Raw genomic sequence first — 22,907 nt, 5'->3', positions numbered from 1 at the left:
ATCCATTGGTTTGTGGACTCCTGTTTTGAAACCTTGTTTGGCATTTTGGATTTAAGGTTTGCTTTTTTAAGGCCAGAAGTGACCATATTTGTAAGACAGAGTGGAGCAGTGTGCGAGCGAGGAGTGGATATGACTCATAAGTGTATATTAGGTTTAGCAGAGGACCCCCAACATCCCATTTCATATGTATACCTTCCATTGTTGTCATTGTGGTGACACCTTGCAGACAACCTGACACGCCACATCCTTAACCATGCATAAGCCTTAATAAAATGTAAACGACTGAGTTATATAAAATCCCCTCCCCCTCCCCCGTAAAGTTGTCATTAATGTTGAAAAGAGCTACAGAGATAAAAAATGTTTTTTTTTGTACCAGCATGTAAACATATTAATTTCTGCTGTAAATTTGTTTATGTTAACATGGGGATGGATAGAGTTTGACTCACTTCTGGAGCCACCCTCCAGTGGCCATTAGAGGAACTGTTTTGGCAATGCCGCAATGGCTTCATGTTTCAGCCCCAAAGGTTGCCACTTGCTCACAACATGACACACAACAACAACGACTCAGAATTCATGCTGCTATTATGGATGTATAAAGAGAACTGGATACAGCGTTGGAGGCAGGTCCTGGTTTATTCCTATGAAAGTTCCTCAGTGGTGCATAAAGCCAAAAAAATCGACTTCTAAGATATAAAATTACTCGGATGTTCCATATCGTTGGGCCCATAGAGCAAGCACACCAGAGACTTTCACTGGTCGAGCAGCTAACCTCCTGTTTAGCTCCTTGGTAACTTGAATGGGGATAAAATGATAATCTTATGGCACTTCTAGACTTTCAAAATGTTATCAGACTGAATGTAACAAATCCTGACTGTAAAATCAATCATATTGCAGGGGGGTGTAGCGCTCTAAAAATGTATCCACTGATTTACATAACTCTTTTCCAATTTACATCTATATGGGACAATGTCTGTATGGGCCCAGTGGCATCACATGATGGACCTGGAAGGTGTAATTCCACAGTTTGACCTCTGTGTCACATTGGCTTCAAAGCCCAGCACTGTTCCTGGAAGCTTGGCTGTTACTAGCAGAGCGCTGTGGAGGAATACATGGAGAACACCAGTCTGTGGACAGACGCCAAAATGAATAGTCTGCAACTTGAGAGCACAGTTACTTTTTAATGGACCTCAGTTTTTCATGCCCCTGTGTTGGAAAGCAGCATCACCAGCATAGCTACACATTTACTGATGCCCACCTCATTACCTCAACAGTCCATGCAGATAAGATGTTGATTTCTGGACACACATATCTAATGTTATCACTTGCAAATAACAGTGTGGATATGCTGTCTTAAAGATCTGATTTAAGAAACAAATCACATTTGCCCTCAGTCTGAACATGGCCTTAGAAGAAATAGATTTGTAAAAAGAATTGTCACACTGTGTGGTTTAGAGAGATATCGTGACTTTTGCTAAGGGTCATGCTACAAAAACAAGTAATCCTACATAAGTAATCCCATAATGCAACCTGACAGCATATTATGTCAGACTCTTTCTCAATTCAATTCAACATGACATTAGAGAAAATCCATTTATTGTGTTAGTCTGACGAAAACCAGACTTTTAAAATACATATAAACATGTTAGTCCGACTGAAATCGTACCAAATCGAATTTGTCAAACTCGGGCTAAGACACCCAAATATTGTGACTGGGATCCGAATTACTCCTGCATGTGTACAGTCAGTCGGATCCAAACTGGCCTAGGGGCTCTATGCATCTGCCCTGGGCTTTGACTCGGCAGTCAAAAAGCATTAGATGCATAACGGAAGAAGAGAAGAAAAAGGAAAAGTAAAGCATACAGCACGTACGAAATGTACAAAGTTGTAAAGTTGTCCACCAGTTTGCTGCTAGCTAACTTGTCGTTTGTTTGGTCTGTGATGTAATAGGTCCCCTGGAAAAAGGTCCAATACTAACAAGTTGAAAGGAGGCCTATTGCCACGTAACCACCTCAGCAGGGTGAAAGGGCAGTTATGCGAGTGGCTGAGATCTTTAATGATTCTGCTGGTCTTATTTTTGCAGCATCTGATATAAACATTCCGTATGTAGGGTAGAGCAGAGCTTATGGTGTGTTCAGCTGAGCAAACCACTCTTTGCAGGGCCTTGAGGTCCTGTTCAGTGCTGCCATACCAGGTAGTGATGTTCCCTGTGAGGAAGCTCTCGATGGCGCAGGAGTAGAAATTCCTCAGTATTTTAGAGGCAACTTGGATTTTCCTCAGGGTGTAAATGTATATATCTTTCAAACGCCACACAGCTGGTTTGTGACGCAGGCTATACATTAGTAGTCTCAACCCAAGCTGAGATAACCATTATGACATCATTGTGACATCATGAGAGTTATTTTCGTCGGCACTGGAAACTCAGTCAGAGAGTCAGAGGACATTATACAACTGAGTAGTAGTCCCAGTAACTAGTGAATTGGCATTTATGTGTAAAATTTGGGCAGCACAGTGCAGTGGTTATCACAGTCACATCACAGCCAGGTGTGTGGCTAGTGATAGACCCTAGATTGATAGATCTAGGGTCTATGTAAGCTGGGATCAGCTCACACCCCACCCAGCGAACCCAGCTGATGCATGGATATAAAATCTGTGGGAGTGGCCTTTAGGGTGGGTCCTGCTTTATTATATGGTCTTGTGGCCCTGTCTTGAGAAGGGGCCCTGTGTCAAAATCTAGTTTTAAGACCTTCATTATTTTATTTTCGTGATGGTTATTTGCTTATTTCTGAAAGAATTACTAGACAGTAAATCTGTGGTCAAGTAATATTAAATGTAGTACCCTTCAAATGCACTATTTCCTGCTGTCTGAATAACATAAAAACATAAGGGCCTCTAGTTTCCCGATGCAGTGCAGGGTGGTGAATCCTGCGCAGAGCTAGTTTCAAGCAGCGCAACCCGAGGCGCGTTCAGTTTGGTAGTTTGGCAGACCGAGGTGCACTGAGATGGGTGTGGCAGCGCAGCAGGGGGAGGTGTTGACAGATCCAGCTTGGCGCGGTGACAGTTTAATGCCAAAAGGCTTTGCCGAAGGTGTGCTAAAAGCTCGCCAGCTGAAACCAGGTCTACTGTCAGTGCAGTCAAGTTTGGCTGACCGGCAGACAGTGCGCACACGTCACAAAACCTCACAGGCAGGTTTCCAGAATGTCAGGCACATTAATAATACAATAAATACCCACAAAAAACACTATTCAATGCAACTATCTGCAATCAGCACATAAATGTATCTCTACATCGACTGTCCCATCACATCTGATGTCAGATCAAAGGGGATTGGCACCGTTTGGCACGCGTAATGGAAACCCAACCTGATTTGATTAACACAGCTGCAAACTAATGAGTTCACATCCCTCTCAGCCAACCACAAACAGCCACTGCATCAGATAGGGAGTATATATTCAACATCTGTCATCTTAGAAAAGCCAAAAGAAAAGAAACAGAGTGAGACTGCGAGAGAGAAACAGAGAGCGCGCGCGCACGAGAGAAACGCAACATTGATTTACAATTGTGGTGACCTCCTCCCAGGCTACCTTTGCATCATCAGCCCGTGGAGGTCTGCTCGCAGTTCTGTATATTCGGACACTGCGAGCTTGGTCCTCCCGGACCAAAACATCAGTTTCCTCCTGGGAGAAGTTTGGCCATCTGACGCTTCTGCTCTCTTCTGCCATGGCGAATTGAGTAAACTCTCATTACGCCTTCGCACGGCGCATTTAAAGGCGAGGAGAGGGGCTCATTTGATTTGTGTGATGTGTGTAAAACCCACTCCACGCCTTCTCTCCTCCCTCTTTCCGACTTGCGCAGGTAGGAGGGACGGAGGTGGGAAAGAGTAGTAGCTGCGCCAGCGCGCATGGTGTGCCAAACTTGCAAAATCTGGCTGGCCACGCCCAGTTGGAAAAGCACAGGTGCGCTGCGCCTCTGCCTCGCCCGGTCTGCGAAACTAGAGGCCAAAGTGTCTAGCTGTTTTAGGAAAATAGTAAGTCCCTTTTTACGGAACTATACATTTGTAAGGTATTAAAGATTTACATCTTAAGTAGGAACCAATGAGCATAGGGCTGCATGCCACAGAGAAACTAGGGATGTCAGAAGCATTGTTGCTTTGGTCTTGTCATGGAATTTGTTGCCAGTAAAAATACATTTATAAAAACTTGCCTGGTTGACTAGCATAAATGTACAGTCAGCAATACTATGGATCCACCAAAACCTCCTAAATTAGTTCAGCATGCCGTAATAAAAAAGAATAACTGAGTGATTTTCCACTCTACCGAAGGAGCTGCCGTTTCGTGTCAGAGCTGAGGTAATGGTGAGGTCTCCGTCTCACTCTTTGCAGTTCAACCATGGCAGCAGTGAATGAGTGAGGATGGAGGTGTTGAGGGGGAGTTTACCTCCCTGAAATATTTATGAGAAAATGCACCAATGCAACTGTGCAGCAGCCACAACTGTGGGGCTCCAGTTCTCCCCCTCTATCTCTCTTTCCTTATCTCTTCCCTCCGTGAATCTTGCTTTTAAATCTCTCTCAATGCGTTATTAGAATGTTTTGTAATCTCCTTTGTCGTCTTTTTTTTTCTTAAGATTTTCACGTCCCTTTATAAACAACAGCATATGCCCCATTCACTACTTCTCTGTTGTCATTGGTCTGTTTAACCCACAGACCCTTCATTCTATTCTATTCATATTCTATTAGCCACAGTATTTAAAATGTGTGTATTAGTAGTTCATTCTGTGTGCCCAGTAGGGTTGGGTACCGTTCATAATTGAACCGATACGGTACCGGTATCTGGAATTCGGTACCGGTACCAAACGGTACCTCATTTCGGTACTTTTTAACCCTATGGGCCCTAGGCCTTTTTGGGGTATTTTTACTGCCTTTACTTTTAAACTCATATCACAGTCATTATAAAGGCTACATACACATGTTATATCTTGCTTTTTCAGGACAATCTGGGCTAACCAGATTTGCCATCACCACATTAATTTTATATCAATGAAAAAAACAAATCTGTGTGGCTTAATTCTTACATTTTGACATGTATCTCACCATAGCAAGTTGGAAGTTGACATATTCTACCATATCTGAAGAGGGGAGACTCTCTGGAATCTGGCAATATATAAGAACCATGATGCTGGGACATCATGTGTCCCCCTCAATGCATATGGTGACTACGGCCCTGTCAGCATGCATAATTAGGTTGCAGTTGTCTGGGTGCGCAAAGGTGAAGTGGCTGGTCTTGTCATACAAAGTTTGATGGAGTGTCAACTGGACAATATGGAGATATTTGCATCTTGAAAGCTGAACTACAAAAGTGGATAGACAGAAAGAAACACACGCAAGCCTAAGACGTGGTAAGATATGATATTCCTCACTATATGAAGTGACTGATAACAAGATCTGTATCATGGGTTGTAAAGAAATTCATCAGGTTTTTATTTTGTAGACACTTGATCTGTATTTATAGCATGATGGGATGACAGCACAATGATGTGTGGTATCCCTGGAAAGCTCTGTTCCTGCACTTTCATGTGATATGCGTGGCATTCCTGTGCTAGGCTGCGTTCGCGATTAATTCATCCAACAGTAATGTGTGTGAAAAGCTGTATGAAAGCTCTGTTATACATCATTTTATTGCAACTTCATCATTTTTTTTCGCTGTCTAAACATTGGATTACCGAGAAGTGCTTGGCCTTGTTAGAAAGCTACAGTTCTGCTGTTTCTGCTGATATGCGTGGCGTCTCGCTATGACGCATGGTCGCGGAGAAAATCAACAGAGAAGAACGGGTGTGAATTTGGAGGCACTATGCGTCGTTCGGGCCCATAGTCTAAACTTCTCAGTTTCAACATTTTATTGAGAACATTTAGGAACAGTGCTGCACGTTAACTTCTGTCTGCACATATTTTTTTGTCGCAATTGTTGCTGAGTTTGAGGTGCAAGACATGCGCTCTTGCTCCGCCTCCACCTCAGGTACCGAAATTTGGCACCGATTCATTTTAAATGAATCTGTACTCGGTAGTACCAACGTGAATCGGTACCAAGTACAAAAAGTACCGAGTTTCGGTACCCAACGCTAGTGCCCAGCCTAATTGGAAACCTCCAGGCCTGAAAAATAAAGCAAACGTGGAAGTGCCAAAAAACTGCAGTTCCTCTAATGGTCACTTGAGGCTGACTCCAGAAGCCAGGCAATCCCCAATGACCCCCAGGTTAAAATGTCCAACTTTACAGCACAAATAAACATGTTTACCGCTTGATACAAAAAGTATTGTCCAGTATTCTATACAGTCTATGGGCTATCCCACATGGAATTGTAATGCAACATAGCATATGACATGTAGAACCACTGCAGATAGAGAACCTTGTCTCTCCTAGAGTTAACAAATAAAATCTGCCATAGAAAAGGTTAAATTCCTAAAACATAGTCTGCCCTCCTCGGGAAGATAGTTAAACCTGCCTGTCTCTAAAGCCAGTGGTAGTGTACAAGAACATAATTGTGCACACATCATTGGCTTTTAGTAAAATTCTGCTTCACGGGAGGATCATTTTTTTGACATTTGTACCATAGAGTGTATTAAACAATGAATGTAGCTACTGTGACATCAGCCGCTGGTTTGTGGACTCCCGTTTTGAAGCCTTAAGTTTGGTATTTCAGTCATTGCCAAGTGATCTTTGGAGCCAGAAGTGATCAAATTTGGACAAGAGTGTGGGGCTGTGCAGGAACATGGGGTGCCTTCTTTTTGCTGCCTTTACATTTTTACACAGAAACAAACAACGACGATATCATGCTTCATGTGATTTTAGACAGAATGCTGGCATAACAGAATCAAAAGAGGCATGATAGTCATGGCATTTAACACAACAGCATTGGCCTCCAGTGTGACATATAGCATACCTGTCGGTGGTGCTATCTAAACAATAACAATGGCATAACATGGCAATAACAATCATTTACTGTCCCTGTTAAATAGTGGCTGATCTTGTCCTCTGCTCTAGGGATAAGAAGCTCCTGGACGTCATTGTTTTCCAAATTTGTGGACATTTTCCCCCGCTGTTATTCAAGTTAGCCACTAACTGCTTGTAGCTACTTTTTAAATCACCTACGTTGGGTCGCACACATAACACATTGTCAAAATATCACACTCGTCCTGCCCATGATCCCATTCTGCTGGCTGTCCCGTTAATACTCTGTTTCCGGCTCAGAGTTGAGACAGCTCTGTCTCCCCATTCCGTGATAGTCCCTTTCATACACAACAGTGAGGCGGCATAACAATTTGAAATTCACACCTTGAAGAGTCAGTGTAAAAGGGTCTATAGACTGTGGTGACGCCTCGCAGACAGCTTGTCACTCAAAGTAGCCCCGCCCTTAATTATGTAATACTTAAAGCCTTGAGAAACAGGCTGAAACAGGAAACAGGTGAGTTATGTAAAACATTCACCCCCTGTACAGTCATCATGAAGGGGGCCTTAGCTACAGAGACCAAAATTGTTTTTTGTACCAGGCTGTAAACATGTTTATTCTGCTGTAAAGGTGAGCATTTTTAACATGAGGGTCTATGGGGACTGACTCGCTCTTTGACCCAGCCTCAAGTGGTCATTAGAGGAACTGCAGACTTTAGCATTTCCGCTGGCTTCATTTTTTCAGTCCTACAGGTTGCCACTTGGTTCCAGTGACCCCAAGTCAGCAAAAAATCAGTTATTGAAGGTTTCATTTATATTTTCTTAAAACAACAAATTTTAAAGATAATTGATCGAAACAGTCAGTGATCAGTCATTCAGAATCAGCCCTCACAACTCACTGCTCCAATGATCAACACTTCAAAGGACTGACATTACCTCAGTGTTCTCAATGCGAGATGCAGACATGTTCACAGGTCTATTAAAGGAACTCTTACCTTTCTTGCATTTCACACAGCACTTAAAAAAAATTTGAACATCCACAACTCCCGCCTCCCTCCAAAGTCCCATCCTCCTCCTCCTGCAACTCCACCTCCCTCTAACGGCCTACTCCCCCCTCCTCCATTACGTCCTCATTACGCCTATGATAGACCTAGGTGTTGGCAAGGTAACGCTAGATACACGGAAGAGGAGGGCGTTTGTAATGTTACAAATGCAACCCTGGAGTTTTAAAACTCAACCGGAGTCAGTGATGACTGATCTACTGTCTACTGTCAGCGCAGGGGGAGCGCAGCTGGTGTAGTGGAAGTTTGGCTGACCGGCGGACAGTGCGCACACGTCACCAAAATAGGGCTGGGACGACGCGTTGACGTCATTGATGACGTCGACGCAAAAACTGCACGTCGATGCGTCGTCACTCAGAATCAAAAAATGGCGGCGGCCGCGGCATCAAGTAGCAGCAAGTCGGGGGAGAAGAAAAGATCTCGTAATAGGATGTCAAAAGTATGGGAGTACTTTACACCTAAAGGTAACGATTCGGTGGTCTGTGACCTGTGCAAAATAGAGATGGCATACCATAAAAGCACTACCGTGATGCACCAGCACCTTAAGAGGAGGCACCCGGGAGCTGCTTGTGTGGAGAAGACACCGTAAGTTTTCAACTTTTTTTTCTTTCCTTGTTTGCAATGATTAACCCCGTCATTCATCCAAACCGCACCACGTGACTTGTGCATTCATCCAAACCGCACCACGTAACTTGTGCTCCAGCCTCGCACACAGAACATGTGCCCACTTAAACACACACACACACACACACACACACACACACACACAGCTGCTGTTATTTTTTATTTATTTTATGTTTATATTTTGATTCAGATTGTGTTTTTTGCACAACAGTTTTATTTATTGAAAGAAATTTTTATTTATTTTATTATTCTTTGTAAAGTCCTGGGAGCTCCAGTAACTACTAAAAGTTAAAATACTGTTCACTTAACTGTAATAGGCCTAATACTTGAATTTATTTGTTATTTATTTCACAGATTTAAATGATTAGGCTAAGTTGCTGCTGTCACACATTGTGTTGTTTTGTAAATTGCAGCTGTCACCGCTGCTGTTATTTTTTATTTATTTTATGTTGATAAGATTTTGGTTCAGATTGTGTTTTTTGCAGTTTTATTTATTGAAAGAAAGTTTTATTTTATTATTTTTTTATTATAGGATTCCATTGCACTACAACTGCATGCACTTTATTGTTGTATTGTTCAATACAATTCATTTTTGAACTTGATAATAAAAATATATTGGAAAGAAGAAATTTGTGTTTTATTCATGGAGATACATTAGCATTAATTGCTATATAGGTCAAATTATGGGGAGATAATCGATAATCGAATCGAATCGGATTTAAAAATGAATCGTTAATCGATACATCGAAAAACTATTTTCTAGATTAATCGATTACAAAAATAATCGTTTAACCCAGCCCTACACCAAAACCTCACAGGCAGGTTTCCAGAATATCAGGCACATTAATAATGCAATAAATACCCACAGAAACCACTATTTAATGCAACTATCTGCAGTCAGCACATAAATGTATCTCTGTATCGACTGTCCCGTCACATCTGATGTCAGATCAAAGGGGACTGGCAACGCTTGGCACGTTTGGCACGTTTGGCACGCGTAATGGAAACCCAACCTGATTTGATTAACACAGCTGCAAACTAATGAGTTCACATCCCTCTCAGCCAACCACAAACAGCCACAGCATCAGATAGGGAGTATATATTCAGCATCTGTCATCTTAGAAAAGTCAAAAGAAAAGAAACAGAGTGAGACTGCGAGAGAGAAACAGAGAGTGCGCACATCAGTTTCCTCCTGGGAGAAGTTTGGCTGTCTGACGCCTTCGCACGGCGCATTTAAGGGCGAGGAGAGGGGCTCATTTGATTGGTGTGATGTGAATCAGCTGTGTAAAACCCACTCCAGGCCTTCTCTCCTCCCTCTACATACCTAATTCTTTCCGACTTGCGCAGGTAGGAGGGACGGAGGTGGGAAATAGGAGTAGCTGCGCCAGCCCGCACAGTGTGCCAAACTTGCAAAATCCACCTGGCCACACCCAGTCTCGCCCAGTCTGTGAAACTAGAGGCCATTGACGCAGCAGTCCCTCACTCCTCGGTGAGTCGATCTCCACAGTTGGATGTAATCCATTTTCGTGTCCAGTGATCGGATGTTCGCCAGAAGGACACTGGGAACAGCTGGTTTGATGGGGTTAGCTTGTGGTGGGGAGATGCTACGTGAGTGGCTACGTCAGTTGGAGGCTTCCACATGGGGAAGACACACAGGTCCAAATGCAATGATTGGTCAGAGTTTTCTTAGAACCATATGAGAATGGTATAATTATGGGATTTTATTTCTGGTGGAATTCACTTACATTTTAGTGTGCCATCAGCTTATTAATAGTATTTTAACCTAAACAAAGAAAAGTGTAAAATTTCCATAAAGGTAAGTGTCGCTTTAAAGGTGGGTCCTTTATATTTTCATTCCAACATGACAGGCTGTTTTCAAATCACCACCCATTTTTTGATGTGCATAGTTTGACCCATGGTGAGTTAATAACAGTGAATTAACTGGTAACATATTATGAAACATCAGTAATGTTGCTATGGATACCAAAGCACATGTGTTGATACTGGCAAAGTAACAAAGCAGTATGCATACTAGCTCCACTCCATTTTTGTGTGTGCTGTTGATATGTTCCACAACACAAAGCACATAGAGGAGCCAATCAAGAGAAAATCAAAATCAGTTGTGGATGGTGGTGAAGCAGCTCCAAGAAGATCTCAGAAAACCAAAAAGTATTACGTCTTTGGAAAACAATGTTGCTTTCTCTTTGTATAGTAAAATCGGCAGTGACAGTCGAAAGTCACAGTTTGTGACATTTCAGTGACATACAGGAAAGTACAGTATGTTGATTTGCTTACTGCAAAAACAGTATACTAAATAAAATGATGAGTATAATACATATTTTCAATACTTGTAGTATTTTTTTTTTTGTATGTTTTTAGTTTGTAAAGCGCTTTGGGGTTGCATTTCTGATGTATGAAAGGCGCTATATAAATAAAGTTTGATTGATTGATGATTGATATTATTAGTATGTTATATAGAATTGCTTCACAGCTATATTAACCCATGTATGTATTATATTACAAATGAGAATCCCCTCCTCTTCTTACTGTTGTTGACAGTATATCTTTTATCTTTATCTGTCTCTTTTCCATGTACCGTGTGTCTTTCTTTCATGAGCCCACAATGACTTTACAATGCATCTTACTTTTAATACTGTACATACAAACATGCATGATATTCTCATATAGTTTTCACGTATATGCTTCATATCATCCTTTCTTACAAGCTGTGTGTTCTGCACAAGAATGAACAAATCTTCAACACCAGATCCTCAAGCTGAAGTGAATATACTGAATATAGCACTGCTGTCACCAACAAAAAATAGCTTTTTGCACTAGAGCTCCCCTCACTGGTGACTGAAGGACCTGACATCCAGATGACGGCTCAGCTGTGGTGTTCTGTGTGTTCCTCTCTGGTCAAGAGCTTAATGGAAGATAGCGAAAGCTACAGACACAATAATGAGTTGCTAAGTTCTCAACCTTAGTAAGATGGTTTACATAGGTTTACTGAACTAAATGAAACCAACTGAACATAATTAAAATCTGACTGAAGACTGTCAGAAGTAGCCTCTTATTGTTCCAGCATATTTCATCAAAGTGCTTGTTGGATCATCTGACAGTGTCTGAAACCATTTTCCAATGGCAGAATGAGGACGGACTGCAGCTGACAATTTTTGCAACTTTATCAAACAGAAAATATGACATTTATGTGACTAGTCTCTGCAAGATTTCTCGAAATTTCTGAGTTGTTACGCTCCCTAGTGGCGGTAACAGAAAAGACAAGGTGGCAGACAACAATTCTCCACATAGTAGCTTTAAAACATGCACAAATTACATCTAGACAGAATAGCTTCTTCTGGAGTTTTCAGCCATATCTCATGGTCTTAGTAGACAGAATTTGCTCAGTCATCACGGAAACAAATAGTCAGTGACTGCAGATCTTTGAATTGAGTGAAGTGAACTGTATTCAGTAAAGTGACTCATCATTTCCACCTCTATTATAGAGTAACTATACCCACACCTACCGAAGCATGTTCATCGCATAAACTCCACAACAATTGTACACATACCTAATTCTAATAAAATATGAATAATCAACAAGAATAATGCATTATTTGGTTAATGCACATGTACAGAAAATGTGTGTGTGATAGAGACAAAGCAGTGACATGTCAGATATCAGCAGACAACAGCTTCACAGTGAAAACACTATGGGTACAAGGCAGAGCATGACTTAAACTGACAGTAAACTGCTCTGACAAAGATTTAACAAACCAGAACAGGACAGTGGTTGATCCATCATAGCTCTATACTGCACTGCCCTCCTGTGGTTTACTCCCTGCACTGCAGCTCTCCTGTAAGAATCTCCATCCTGTGACTGCAACCTCTACCTAATGATGAAGATGCCTGCAGTAATATGCAGAAAGCACCAGGAGTTTAAACAAATGTAGAACATTTTAACATTTGTCATACTCACAGTTCCACGCTGTCACACCAGGCAGCTGGTCAGAACAACCACAGGCTCATACTGCTACTGAGGCCTCTTTCACAGCAGACATTTAACTTGTCATAGGAGGCACAGGAGGAGCACAGGTGTCACTAACATTAACAGTGACTCTGTTCTATTTAAGTGTCCCAGTAAACGATGACAGTGTGACAGTGAGCCAGCACGAATAATACCAATACCCAGGGGCACAGATGTCATTTCAACATTAGGAGGGACACTCCCCAGGAAACTTTGAGGGTCAAACACTGCATCAGTTTATGGTAGAGATGTCTAATTTCATCAAAATAAAAGTCCTCTGCTACTACCCAGTTTTTATTGGGGGTGGGACCAAATGCACATGTTCTGAGTATTGAGGGGGGTACGCATCCTGTGTTCTACTCGAAATCTACACCTATGCCAGGACTGTGAAACTGAAGCAGTTAAATGGAATTCAGCCATCAGTAATTTGATTATTTACAGGTAAAATATGTCAGTCTGATAATTAAATTATTCTTTTTACTAAAGGTGTTGCTGGATTCGTTAACCTTTGCTCAGGTGACAGAAACTCCCAAACTCTACAGGGAAGAAATAAGAAATAATACAGTACAGTATGTATTTAGCTATAATTCCAGTAAAGATTCAGTATATTTTAGCAGGCAAAATCAATACACAAGAAATTCACTTTTCTTTGGCTTTGCAGAGAAGGCTTTAAACCAGATTTTAGACCTTAATGTTGAGAGAGAGGCTGGAGAAATTACTATCAAATAGTTGATTAAACTAAAAAAAAAAAAAAAAAAATCCAAATAACTGAGCTCACAGTCTCAGTATTTCCTGAAGGGAATGTTCACCCCCAAATCAAAAATATATACTATATATCTTGCCTGCTGTGCTTTGTATCAGTCTAGATTGGTTTTGTGTGTGTTGCAGAGTGCAGGAGATATTGACCATAGAGATGTCTGTCTTCTCTCCAATATGACTACACCCACCAACTGTATCAGGAGGAGGATGCAGAAGGAGGTGTGCATCTACTGCTCGTTACCTGAGTTACTCATGAACGAGTTACCTCTCAATCATGAATAGATGCACACTTTCTTCTGCGCTGTGATTTGGTTGGTGGGTGTAGTTTGGTAGAAACAAAATAGTTCCTACATCAAATTGCTCACAACAAGGTCTGTGGATTATCTTAAGTAATGGAAAGAGACACTGATGTTGAGGGGTTTTTTTCTTTTCTTTTTGGTGCTTTGAACACCACAAGCCTAGTACCATCTAGTTGAATTATATTAGAGAGAAGGCAGACATCTCTACAGCCAATATCTCCAGCACTCAACAACTCACACCAAAGATTATCAAGACTGATCAATAGCACTACATGTAAGAGGAAAAATATGTAATTTCAAATTTGGGGTGAACTGTCTGTCTATGTAAATCCCCACTGTATGTGTTCTAGTTGTAATCTTGTAATCTTTAGCTATTGATCTGTAATCAATAGCTAAATCTCTTTGGTGTAAATATTTAAATCATTCTTTAATCAGATATTAGGCTAGTGTTTGTCTACAGGCATTATTTGTGAAAGTTAAACCATGCAGATTATTAAATAAGATTGGTCGTGATTGAAGTTGAAGTTGACAGGCTACTGCATGTGAGACATGTAAAAAAAAAAAAAAAGAAGAAGTAGATATTCAAAATTGGTGATTATCAGAAACAAATGTACTATATTTAGACCAAGGTTTTAGGGACCATGACATCATTTTGCATGATTAGCTCATTTTCTACAAATAACTTATAATTCACACAACTCTTTACTATATCCCAAGGCATACCAATAGCCTACATTACATTTGTTAAAGTGTCTAGTCTAGTTTTCATTCATTACCACAGTGTTATGTGGTTTGAAGCCTCTGCCCAAAAGATCACAAAACCTATATTCAGAGTGAAGGGAATGTGCCAGGATCAATCACAGAGGGGTGGACACAACAACAAGGACACTTTTACAGTGTGACCCAATTAAATAGGATGCAAAGATGCAAAAAATAGTCCTTAATTTCATAAGTAATACCTCAGGAAACTAAAAATCATAATTAAAGAAGCAATTCACAAATAGTAAGTTTTGTATTGTCATGAGCTTTGAAATACTGTTTTTATAACTGGTAATTGAACTATGAGTCTTTACGAAGTATATTCATTTGAAGTAAAACGTTTTATTTCATTTTATATTTTAATTCTTTGGTTGTTTCTATTTTCCACTTTGTTTCATAGCGTTTACATTTAACTTTATATGCATTAAAATGTTACTTCATAAGACTTCTTCGTTCTTTGATGTTTTCAAACGCAAGTTGTGCATGTGGTATCAAAAGCCAGTGGGGGCGCTGTTGTCCCTTCTTCTCCCGCGAGCCAAATAAGGAAATGACGTGCTTCATGTGCTGCGTCTCAAATAGAAATCTGAAACACCGACACCGGGAGGGACCGGAGACCGGGTCTGTGAGAGGGAGAGGAGTGTGAGGGACCGGGCGCTGATACAAGAAGAGGTTAGTGTTATTATAAAGAATCGCTTTAAAGAAGTTTAGACACACCACTGTTAGTCCTTTACCCTGGAAACAGAGCTGTTACCGGCTAACTAACGTTAGCTGCTTGGCTAAAACTACAGTATCTAACTTAGCACGTGCAGGGCCCATTAGCGTTACTTACACTGTAATGAGCAGTATGAAAATGAATTAGAAACGTATTATTATTTAAAACTCATGGTGTGGTAAGAAACAACAAGCATGTGTAAGTTAAGTTTCATGTTGAAAACAAAACCATTAATTAGTTGGCTTATATTAGCTCATAACTTATAGAAGTTAATTAAATGGCTCATACTTTAAAGGTCCGCCTTATTAACATCTGTTCACTGTAGACTTTCCACGTGCAAGTGGTCATGACGTCGGCCTCCAATTTTGTGAGCCTCAATAGCAGCTGTAGCTAAGTTGTTACTGTCAGTTTTGAATGTGCAAAACACGTCTGATAGATTAAGTGGTCATGGAAGACTCATGTTTACTTTCTATGGTGAAACTTCAGGACACATCCAGTATTCCATTATTATTATTATTTAAGTATAACTATTATTCCATAATGAATAATACAAATTTACTTGTGTCAAACTGGGCTGGGATGTTGTGTTCAAAGGTCTTTAAATTGTGGGATGGTTTATATGGACAAGATGTTGATATCAACACCTGTGTGCCACAACAATTAATTACAGGAAATCTTTGAAATAGTAATTATACATACAGCTAGTATGGCAGACTTTCCAAAGTCTGCTTGTGCCCTGTGTTGTTGGTCAGATCCCCAGAGGGAATGTATGCCCCCTGCCCTGGTCACAAGATGAGCTCTGACAGCTGAACTACAGCCAAGTGTTGCCAGATTTGGCTGCTTTGAGTGTGTGTGTGTGTGTGTGTGTGTGTGTGTGTGTGTGTGTGTGTGTGTGTGTGTTCATCTTACAAGCAGGTCATAGACCTCCCCTGACTGTCCACTTAAAACACTGCTGAAATGGAAAGTTTTATCAAACACTGTGGTGCAACCTCTACAGAGCTGAATGAATATGGATAAATGCCTCTTAATTACAGAGTTGAATGAAGCTTGCAGTTAGGTGAATGACGGCTTAAATGGCACAATAACTAGCCTAGAAACTACTGAAATGGACAATACTGAATACCGAAAAGCACATTTGCAATCTGACAGTCTGTGCATATGAAGTGCAGAGAGGTATTTTAAGTACAGCCCATATATAGAAATGCAACAAAAAAGAACCTATTGTAGGACAAAGTAGGGAGTGCTTCACTTGCTCAAAACACTGTGTAGGTGATTGTGAAGAATCAGGTGCTTGTCAAGGATAGGGCAAATAGTCACATAAGAATAAAAAGCAATGACTTTCCCCCTTTACTCAGTGTAGAGGTCCGTGGCATGGGCTGGTAGTTAAAAAAAGGTGTTTGAGGCACTCTGATTATAGTTAAAAATGAGGGATGCATGATACTGGATTTTTTGCCAGTATACAATATGTCGATATATGACAACTCATTTGGCCGATAATAGATACCGATATCAATATATTCACTTTTTTCCCTTCCTAATTTCAGTGATCATCAAGTATTTTCTGTAGTGGAATTAACATCATATTATGCATGCATGCTCTTATCGTGATGGCCCACCAGCAGATGGAGACATGAAGTGGAATGCTTTTCAATGTATGTAATATTCATCTATTGTGCAAAATAAGAAAAACCATGTTGGCTGATTCTGTCATTTTAAAGCTGATATCGACAGATACCGATGATGTGGCGTTATTATCATGCATCCCTATTAAAAATCTTTTTTTTTTTTTACACATGGACAGACCAACATGTTGGTTAACAAATCAGAAATTTTGTTCGGGTTCGGCCCACTTGACATGCTGCTGTGTTGTGCTATGGCCTGTTAAAGTACTGGAATTTGTTATTTACATGACAACGCCTGAACACAACACAGGCTCCACTCCATTGAGAGTGTGTGTACAGTGCTCTGCTGCGGGTTCGGGCCGGGCTCGGTTATAATTGTCTCGGACTGTCTGTTCCCCTAATATAATGGTAGGGGAAACATTGGACTTGATATACCAGAGTGGGTATCTTGACATTGTCAAAAAACAGGGTTCATTTTAACAATCAATTTCAAAAGTAAAGAGTCTTTTTGAGTTTCCAAAAACATCACTTATGATCTAGTTGACAGATGCTGTTAAGAACCTGAATAAAATGCTGAATACATTCATATTTAATTTCAGTTAAATTCAGTTTTATTTATAAAGCCCAATATCACAAATCACAGTTTGCCTCAGAGGGCTTTACAGCATACGATATCCCTCTGTCCTTGGACCTTCACAGCGGATAAGGTTACATCAAACATCAAATCATGCAGAGACAGTTTTTTCATGAATCATCGGTTGATAAGGCCATTCTATCATCATTTCTATACATATGGGCATATGGAAATTGTTTCTCAAAGAAGAAGAAAAAACAAGCCAGCAACCCTGTTATTAAAAGACTGACCTTCCTGCACGATCAGTTTAATTAACATTGGAACACTACAGGTCTGTTTTTGTCAGGCTGCCATGATATGTGACAGTTGTTATCAGGGACACAGGTGATTCAAACTGAACAAGGTCTCTGTTCTTCTGGTCGTTGGGTCTACATCCAAAAACCATGATGGAATCATATTTTAGTTCAAGAAGGCTCTGACTCATTTTTTACAAGTAGTGAGTAGTAGTTTGTGTACATTTTCCTGTGAGTGAACCATTTTATCTGTGTACTCTGACAGGATGGGTGACATAGTAGAAGATGAGGCAAGCTTCTACTCTAATGCAGAGGACTACTGGAGGGAGGTCCCTCCCACAGTGGATGGCATGCTGGGAGGCTATGGCAGCATCTCCAGTATCGATATCAATGGATCCAAGGCTTTCCTGCAGAAGTTCCTTGGTGTAAGAAACTTTTCTAAGATGTCAGCCAGCTCAGGCACCAATAACATTATCTTTACCAATCTGAATGGTAGTAATGGCTACAGTTAGACATACAGGGTACAGTATGTGTGTCAGTTCAGTGTCTCTGGAGTGACAAATCTGATTACTCAAAAACTGATGTGACAAAATTTAAAGACTTGCAACTCAACTGTGACTTTGACACCAGTGACTCATGACTTTATTTGGACTCTACAGGATACTCATTTTCAACCAGGTCTGTGTGTGTGTGCAGATGAATGGTGTTAAGGCGCATTCCCCTCCGTGTTGCAGCCTGGCAGATCTCCCTGCCTGTCTGCCAACCAAAATCTGCTGGACTTTAGTTCACTGCACAGGTGAGGAGCTCCCCATAGTACAGATACAAGGGGAAGCTAAACACTGTTCATCTGTACACAATCCCCACACAGACCTGGTTGAAAATCAGCAAAGTATCCCTTTAAGCCTTTTGGCTTGGAATGACATGAAACTTAAGAGTTTAAAAGAAGTGTGCAGCAAATTAAGTCTACATTTTCCTCCTGGCAAGTTATACTTCCACAAGTGGTTCAGCAGTGCAGACCAGCAGAGAGACAACGCATGAAACAACATATTATTAATTTTAAATGTAAAGACTGTGGTGCACAAAAAATGACAATAACAATATACACAGCATTTAACTCAGAAACTACAAATGATTGTAACTGTGTCGCAGACGGACCAGACCATTTTGATTAGACATGTTAAGGTGTATTTGAAGTAATCTATGTATTTACTTTACTGAACTTTATTATAATACATTTAAACTAGGGCTGTACCCAAATATTCGGATATTCGTTTCTATGGGTAGGTATTTGTTAGGAAAATTTGGTATTCAATATTCATTTTTTTATTTATTTATTTTATGTATTTTTTTTTACATATTTTTTTGGTGCTAGTCTTTTTGTTGTTGGTAAATGTAGGTTATCAACAAAAATCAAAACTTTTAAATTGCATTGTTAAAAATGTGAAAATATAGTATAGCCTACCAACTGAGCTTGTGCGCACGGCACGCATGAGCGCATCCGTCTGAGGCTGTGGATCAGTGCCAAGTTTTACCACTTTATCACTATTCCCTCTAACTTGTAGCTGTTTTTTCGTTATCTTTTGAATTTAATATGAATTATGGAACCGTTTTTGTCAACGTTTGTTTCCCCCATTTTGTACAATAAATTATTGTTTAAAGTTTTAACAAGTTTCTTTTGGAGTGCGTGACACAAGTGCGTTTTGAAAACAGCCGCGGACTGTCACCTGCTCAACTCATCAGTACCTTCGGATGCCATGACAGTAATAGCCAATAATGTTCAAAATATCATTTACAGACCGATTTAACAGACAATCACTGCTGCCTGACCTGCAGGTCCATTTGCGGGTCCTGCGGGTTACGGGTTGACCCGCGCATAACTACTCAGCTCAGTCTATAAAGGCTGTACACAACAGTAAGGCTATAGACATTATATTCTATTCAGGCCGGCAGAACCAGCAGTGCATTGGCTCTACAGTGCACGGCACTGCTGATTAACCATTTTATTGCAGCACGGAGTGTCTGCCAGCAACCAATTACTTGCAGAGGATTCCTACAACTTGTTTCAATGGTTCCGATTTAATCAGAAGACAAATTAAACAGGATGACTAGCCAATGTGAAAATCAAAAGAAAGCATAGAATAATGTACTGAAGGAGACTGTTGTGCCATCACATTTTTTTGTGGTTTGAGAGCAAAGATCTGGTCGTCGCTGTGCAAAACTCTGCAATGCAATTAGGTCCGAAAAAACACCAGAACTCAGCTTAGTGACTTGTTAGTCTTACCTTGAGACTTGTTGGTCTTGACTTTGAACTTGACTCGAGACTTAATTATCAAGACTTGCAGAACAACAACTTTGTCCCACTTGTGAAAAGAAAACAATGAGCTGTGGAGGTCTTGTTGGATTCTCATATAAAATCTGGACAGCGCAGGAAAAACGCCACCACTCCAAAAACCAGTGTGTCCATTAAGCCATATGCTGAGCCTTCTGCTACATGTTGAGCTATGGATGGGCTCCACGCCCTGCAATCATGGATAAGAGGATGTAGGTGATGCAGATGGCTGGGTATACATTTGGCATATGATATACTGTATATCAATATTGGAAAAATATACTTACAATTAGCATTCATTTTGTTAGAGTTGTAACGTTGAGGTTTTCTTGCTGTTTAAAGCTTTTTCACAGAAGCAGCTTGTGTCACAGCTTTTATCCACCAGTGAACTCTTGTGTGTTTTCGCCATTGAAGGAAGGTGAAGGGAAGACGGGCACAGGCTGTGCTCTGGACTGTGGAGCAGGTATTGGTAGGATCACCAAACGGTTACTGCTGCCTCTGTTCAAGACCGTGGACCTCGTGGACGTGACGCAGGAGTTTCTGGACAAAGCCAAGACATACCTGGGAGACGAGGGCAAGAGAGTGGGGAACTATCTCTGCTGCGGCCTGCAGGACTTTGTACCAGAGAGTGGACGCTATGATGTCATCTGGATCCAGTGGGTCATTGGTGAGTCTGCCTTCATTAAGCAGTGGTTGTTGTTTAATTAAAGAATAATAATAATAAATGGGCTTGAAATAGATAATTGTTTTCACAGACGTGACTCTATAAGTGCACAGTGTCCTTGCTTGAACGTATTTAGAGCCCTTCTGCTGCATCATTAGAGTTAAAGCAGATATGTAGTTAGTATTGCAAAACCCCTCAATCAGTGCTCTGTGGTCCAAAAATAAAATACATATATTTTTCCTTTGATTTTTTTCCTTCAGGCCACCTGACAGACGACCACCTGGTGGACTTCCTGCAACGTTGCCAGAAAGCGCTGCGGCCCAACGGCCTCATCGTCATCAAGGACAATGTGTCATATGAGGGCGTGGTCCCCGATGAGGTGGACAGTAGTGTCTGCCGCGACCTGGAAATAGTTCACAGTCTGGTGGCCAGAGCAGGCCTCCGTATCATCCACGAGGAGCAACAAGTGAACTTCCCAAAGGAGATCTACCAGGTCCACACACTGGCTCTCAGATAGTGGAATGTTTTCTTCTCCAGGGGGACAGGAAGAGGGGTGGCCGTGTGTACACAGTATTTCTAATGATGCTTTTCTAGTCAGAAATTCATGTATGATCTGTTTGGAAATGATGTACAGTGAGATGCATTGGTCTTCTGCTCTGTGCATGTTGGTGAATCATCTTTTCTGGGCCACCAGGTCACAGTACACTAATATCTTATGAATATTTGGTCCATCTCCTATTCAAGATTCTAGCATGCGCTTCCTGTCTCAGTGTGATGTCCAGCAGCACTGAAGGTCCAACTTGATCTTTAGCTGTGTGGATATGCACAGTCTGCCAGAATAAACTAATGCACTATGTTTGGAAGTGGAGATGTCATTATCGTACTGCTGTGTCATCACAAGACTACAAACTACAGCATCACTCTTCCAGACTTTGTTATCGCTTTATTTATTACCCATGTTGGAACTCAGCTCCAGTGTCCAGTGGAAGCACTTCAGAAGCAGAACTTCTTCAATCTATAGTTTTGCACACGCCTTTCCAATGTTACCAAGATGTTTCATGGACATTTTTTACAGCTTATTAAAAACATGCAGATCAATGTAGTAACAGAGACTTTGTGGCTGTATATTACTGGTTTTAATCACAGATGGCTCAATCAACTCTTTTCTTGACTGTCATCCAAATCTGAGTCCCTTAATGGGTACTGCTGATACTGAATCAGATCTGATATTTGTAATTACATAAATGTTGATTAAATGTATCTGACATTGGAATAATGACAAGCTGCTCCCTGATTGTTTTGTACTTTGCTCTTTGTTAATATAAGAAGTAGGAGTGGGAATCGCCAGAGGACCCACAATAGGATATTATCATAATATTTAAGTCACGTATGATAATACTGCAATATGCTGAGTATTGGGATCAAATATATTGAGATATATTGTGTTTTATTACCTTTTTTCCAACCTCAAATTATTTCCCCACAGGAAAACTCTGTCAACATCAGTTTTACCTCATAAGATTAAGTTAAGTCTGTTCATCTGACTTTATTTTTTAATAGCAGAAAAATGTGATGCAAAGCAGACAGACTGACCAACACTGTCAAAAAACCTGTCAGAAATGCTGCCTACACCTGACAAACTGGACTGTTGGCAGATTTATAGCCCTCTGCGAGGCCAGATTAAACACATGAACTAAACAATTCACATGCAGGTATTGCACTACTTGAATGATCAATACCATGTTAGAACCATTGTCTGTTACAACAATCCCCCATTCTTTGTCCTGCATTTTGCACGAGGTCTGCAATGTTTGCTCTGGTGTGACTTTCGTGTACTGCTCTAGTTTGGTGAATGTGAGACAGCAGTCCCCAGTCCTCTGTGAGATAATGTGCCGTTATAGCCACATGAATCCACTGACCTTGATGTTCAGGCATCACAAGTTAATACCACCCTTCCTGCTGTACTCAAAGATTCCTTAACTTTATGCTTCACATTTCTGGAGAGCTTTGGTATGACTGTGTCAGTGAAAACACGTTGGGACGGAGTCACATACCTGGGATGTAGTGTTCTTAGCATCTAACAAAATCTTTTGTTTTCCACATTGCTGTACGGACACAGATTTTGCACATGAAGTTGGTGGACTGTGTTATTTTTGTAGCTATCTCAGAGTTGGATGGTAGGTTGTCAAGCTAAGCGTGTCCAGTGTTGATTGATTTTTCGGCGGAGTGGGTTTAGCATTAGCTTGGCCATC

At 40.8% G+C, this 22,907-nt stretch overlaps 1 protein-coding gene across 1 annotated transcript; it reads left to right on the top strand.

The window, feature by feature from the left end:
• The first annotated feature begins 14,994 nt into the window (after nt 1-14,994).
• ntmt1 (N-terminal Xaa-Pro-Lys N-methyltransferase 1) lies at nt 14,995-21,937 on the top strand. The gene is made up of 4 exons (XM_049604633.1): nt 14,995-15,130; nt 17,928-18,087; nt 20,406-20,658; nt 20,916-21,937. Exons 2-4 carry the CDS (start codon nt 17,929-17,931, stop codon nt 21,170-21,172), a joined length of 669 nt encoding a protein of 222 aa, XP_049460590.1. The 5' UTR covers nt 14,995-15,130; nt 17,928; the 3' UTR covers nt 21,173-21,937.
• The last annotated feature ends 970 nt before the right edge of the window (nt 21,938-22,907 follow it).

The sequence above is a fragment of the Epinephelus fuscoguttatus genome, linkage group LG18 (assembly GCF_011397635.1).
Source record: "Epinephelus fuscoguttatus linkage group LG18, E.fuscoguttatus.final_Chr_v1".
NCBI lineage: Eukaryota > Metazoa > Chordata > Actinopteri > Perciformes > Serranidae > Epinephelus > Epinephelus fuscoguttatus.
The sequence above is the reverse complement of the archived record's forward strand: the minus strand, read 5'-3'. Positions and strand labels throughout refer to the sequence as shown.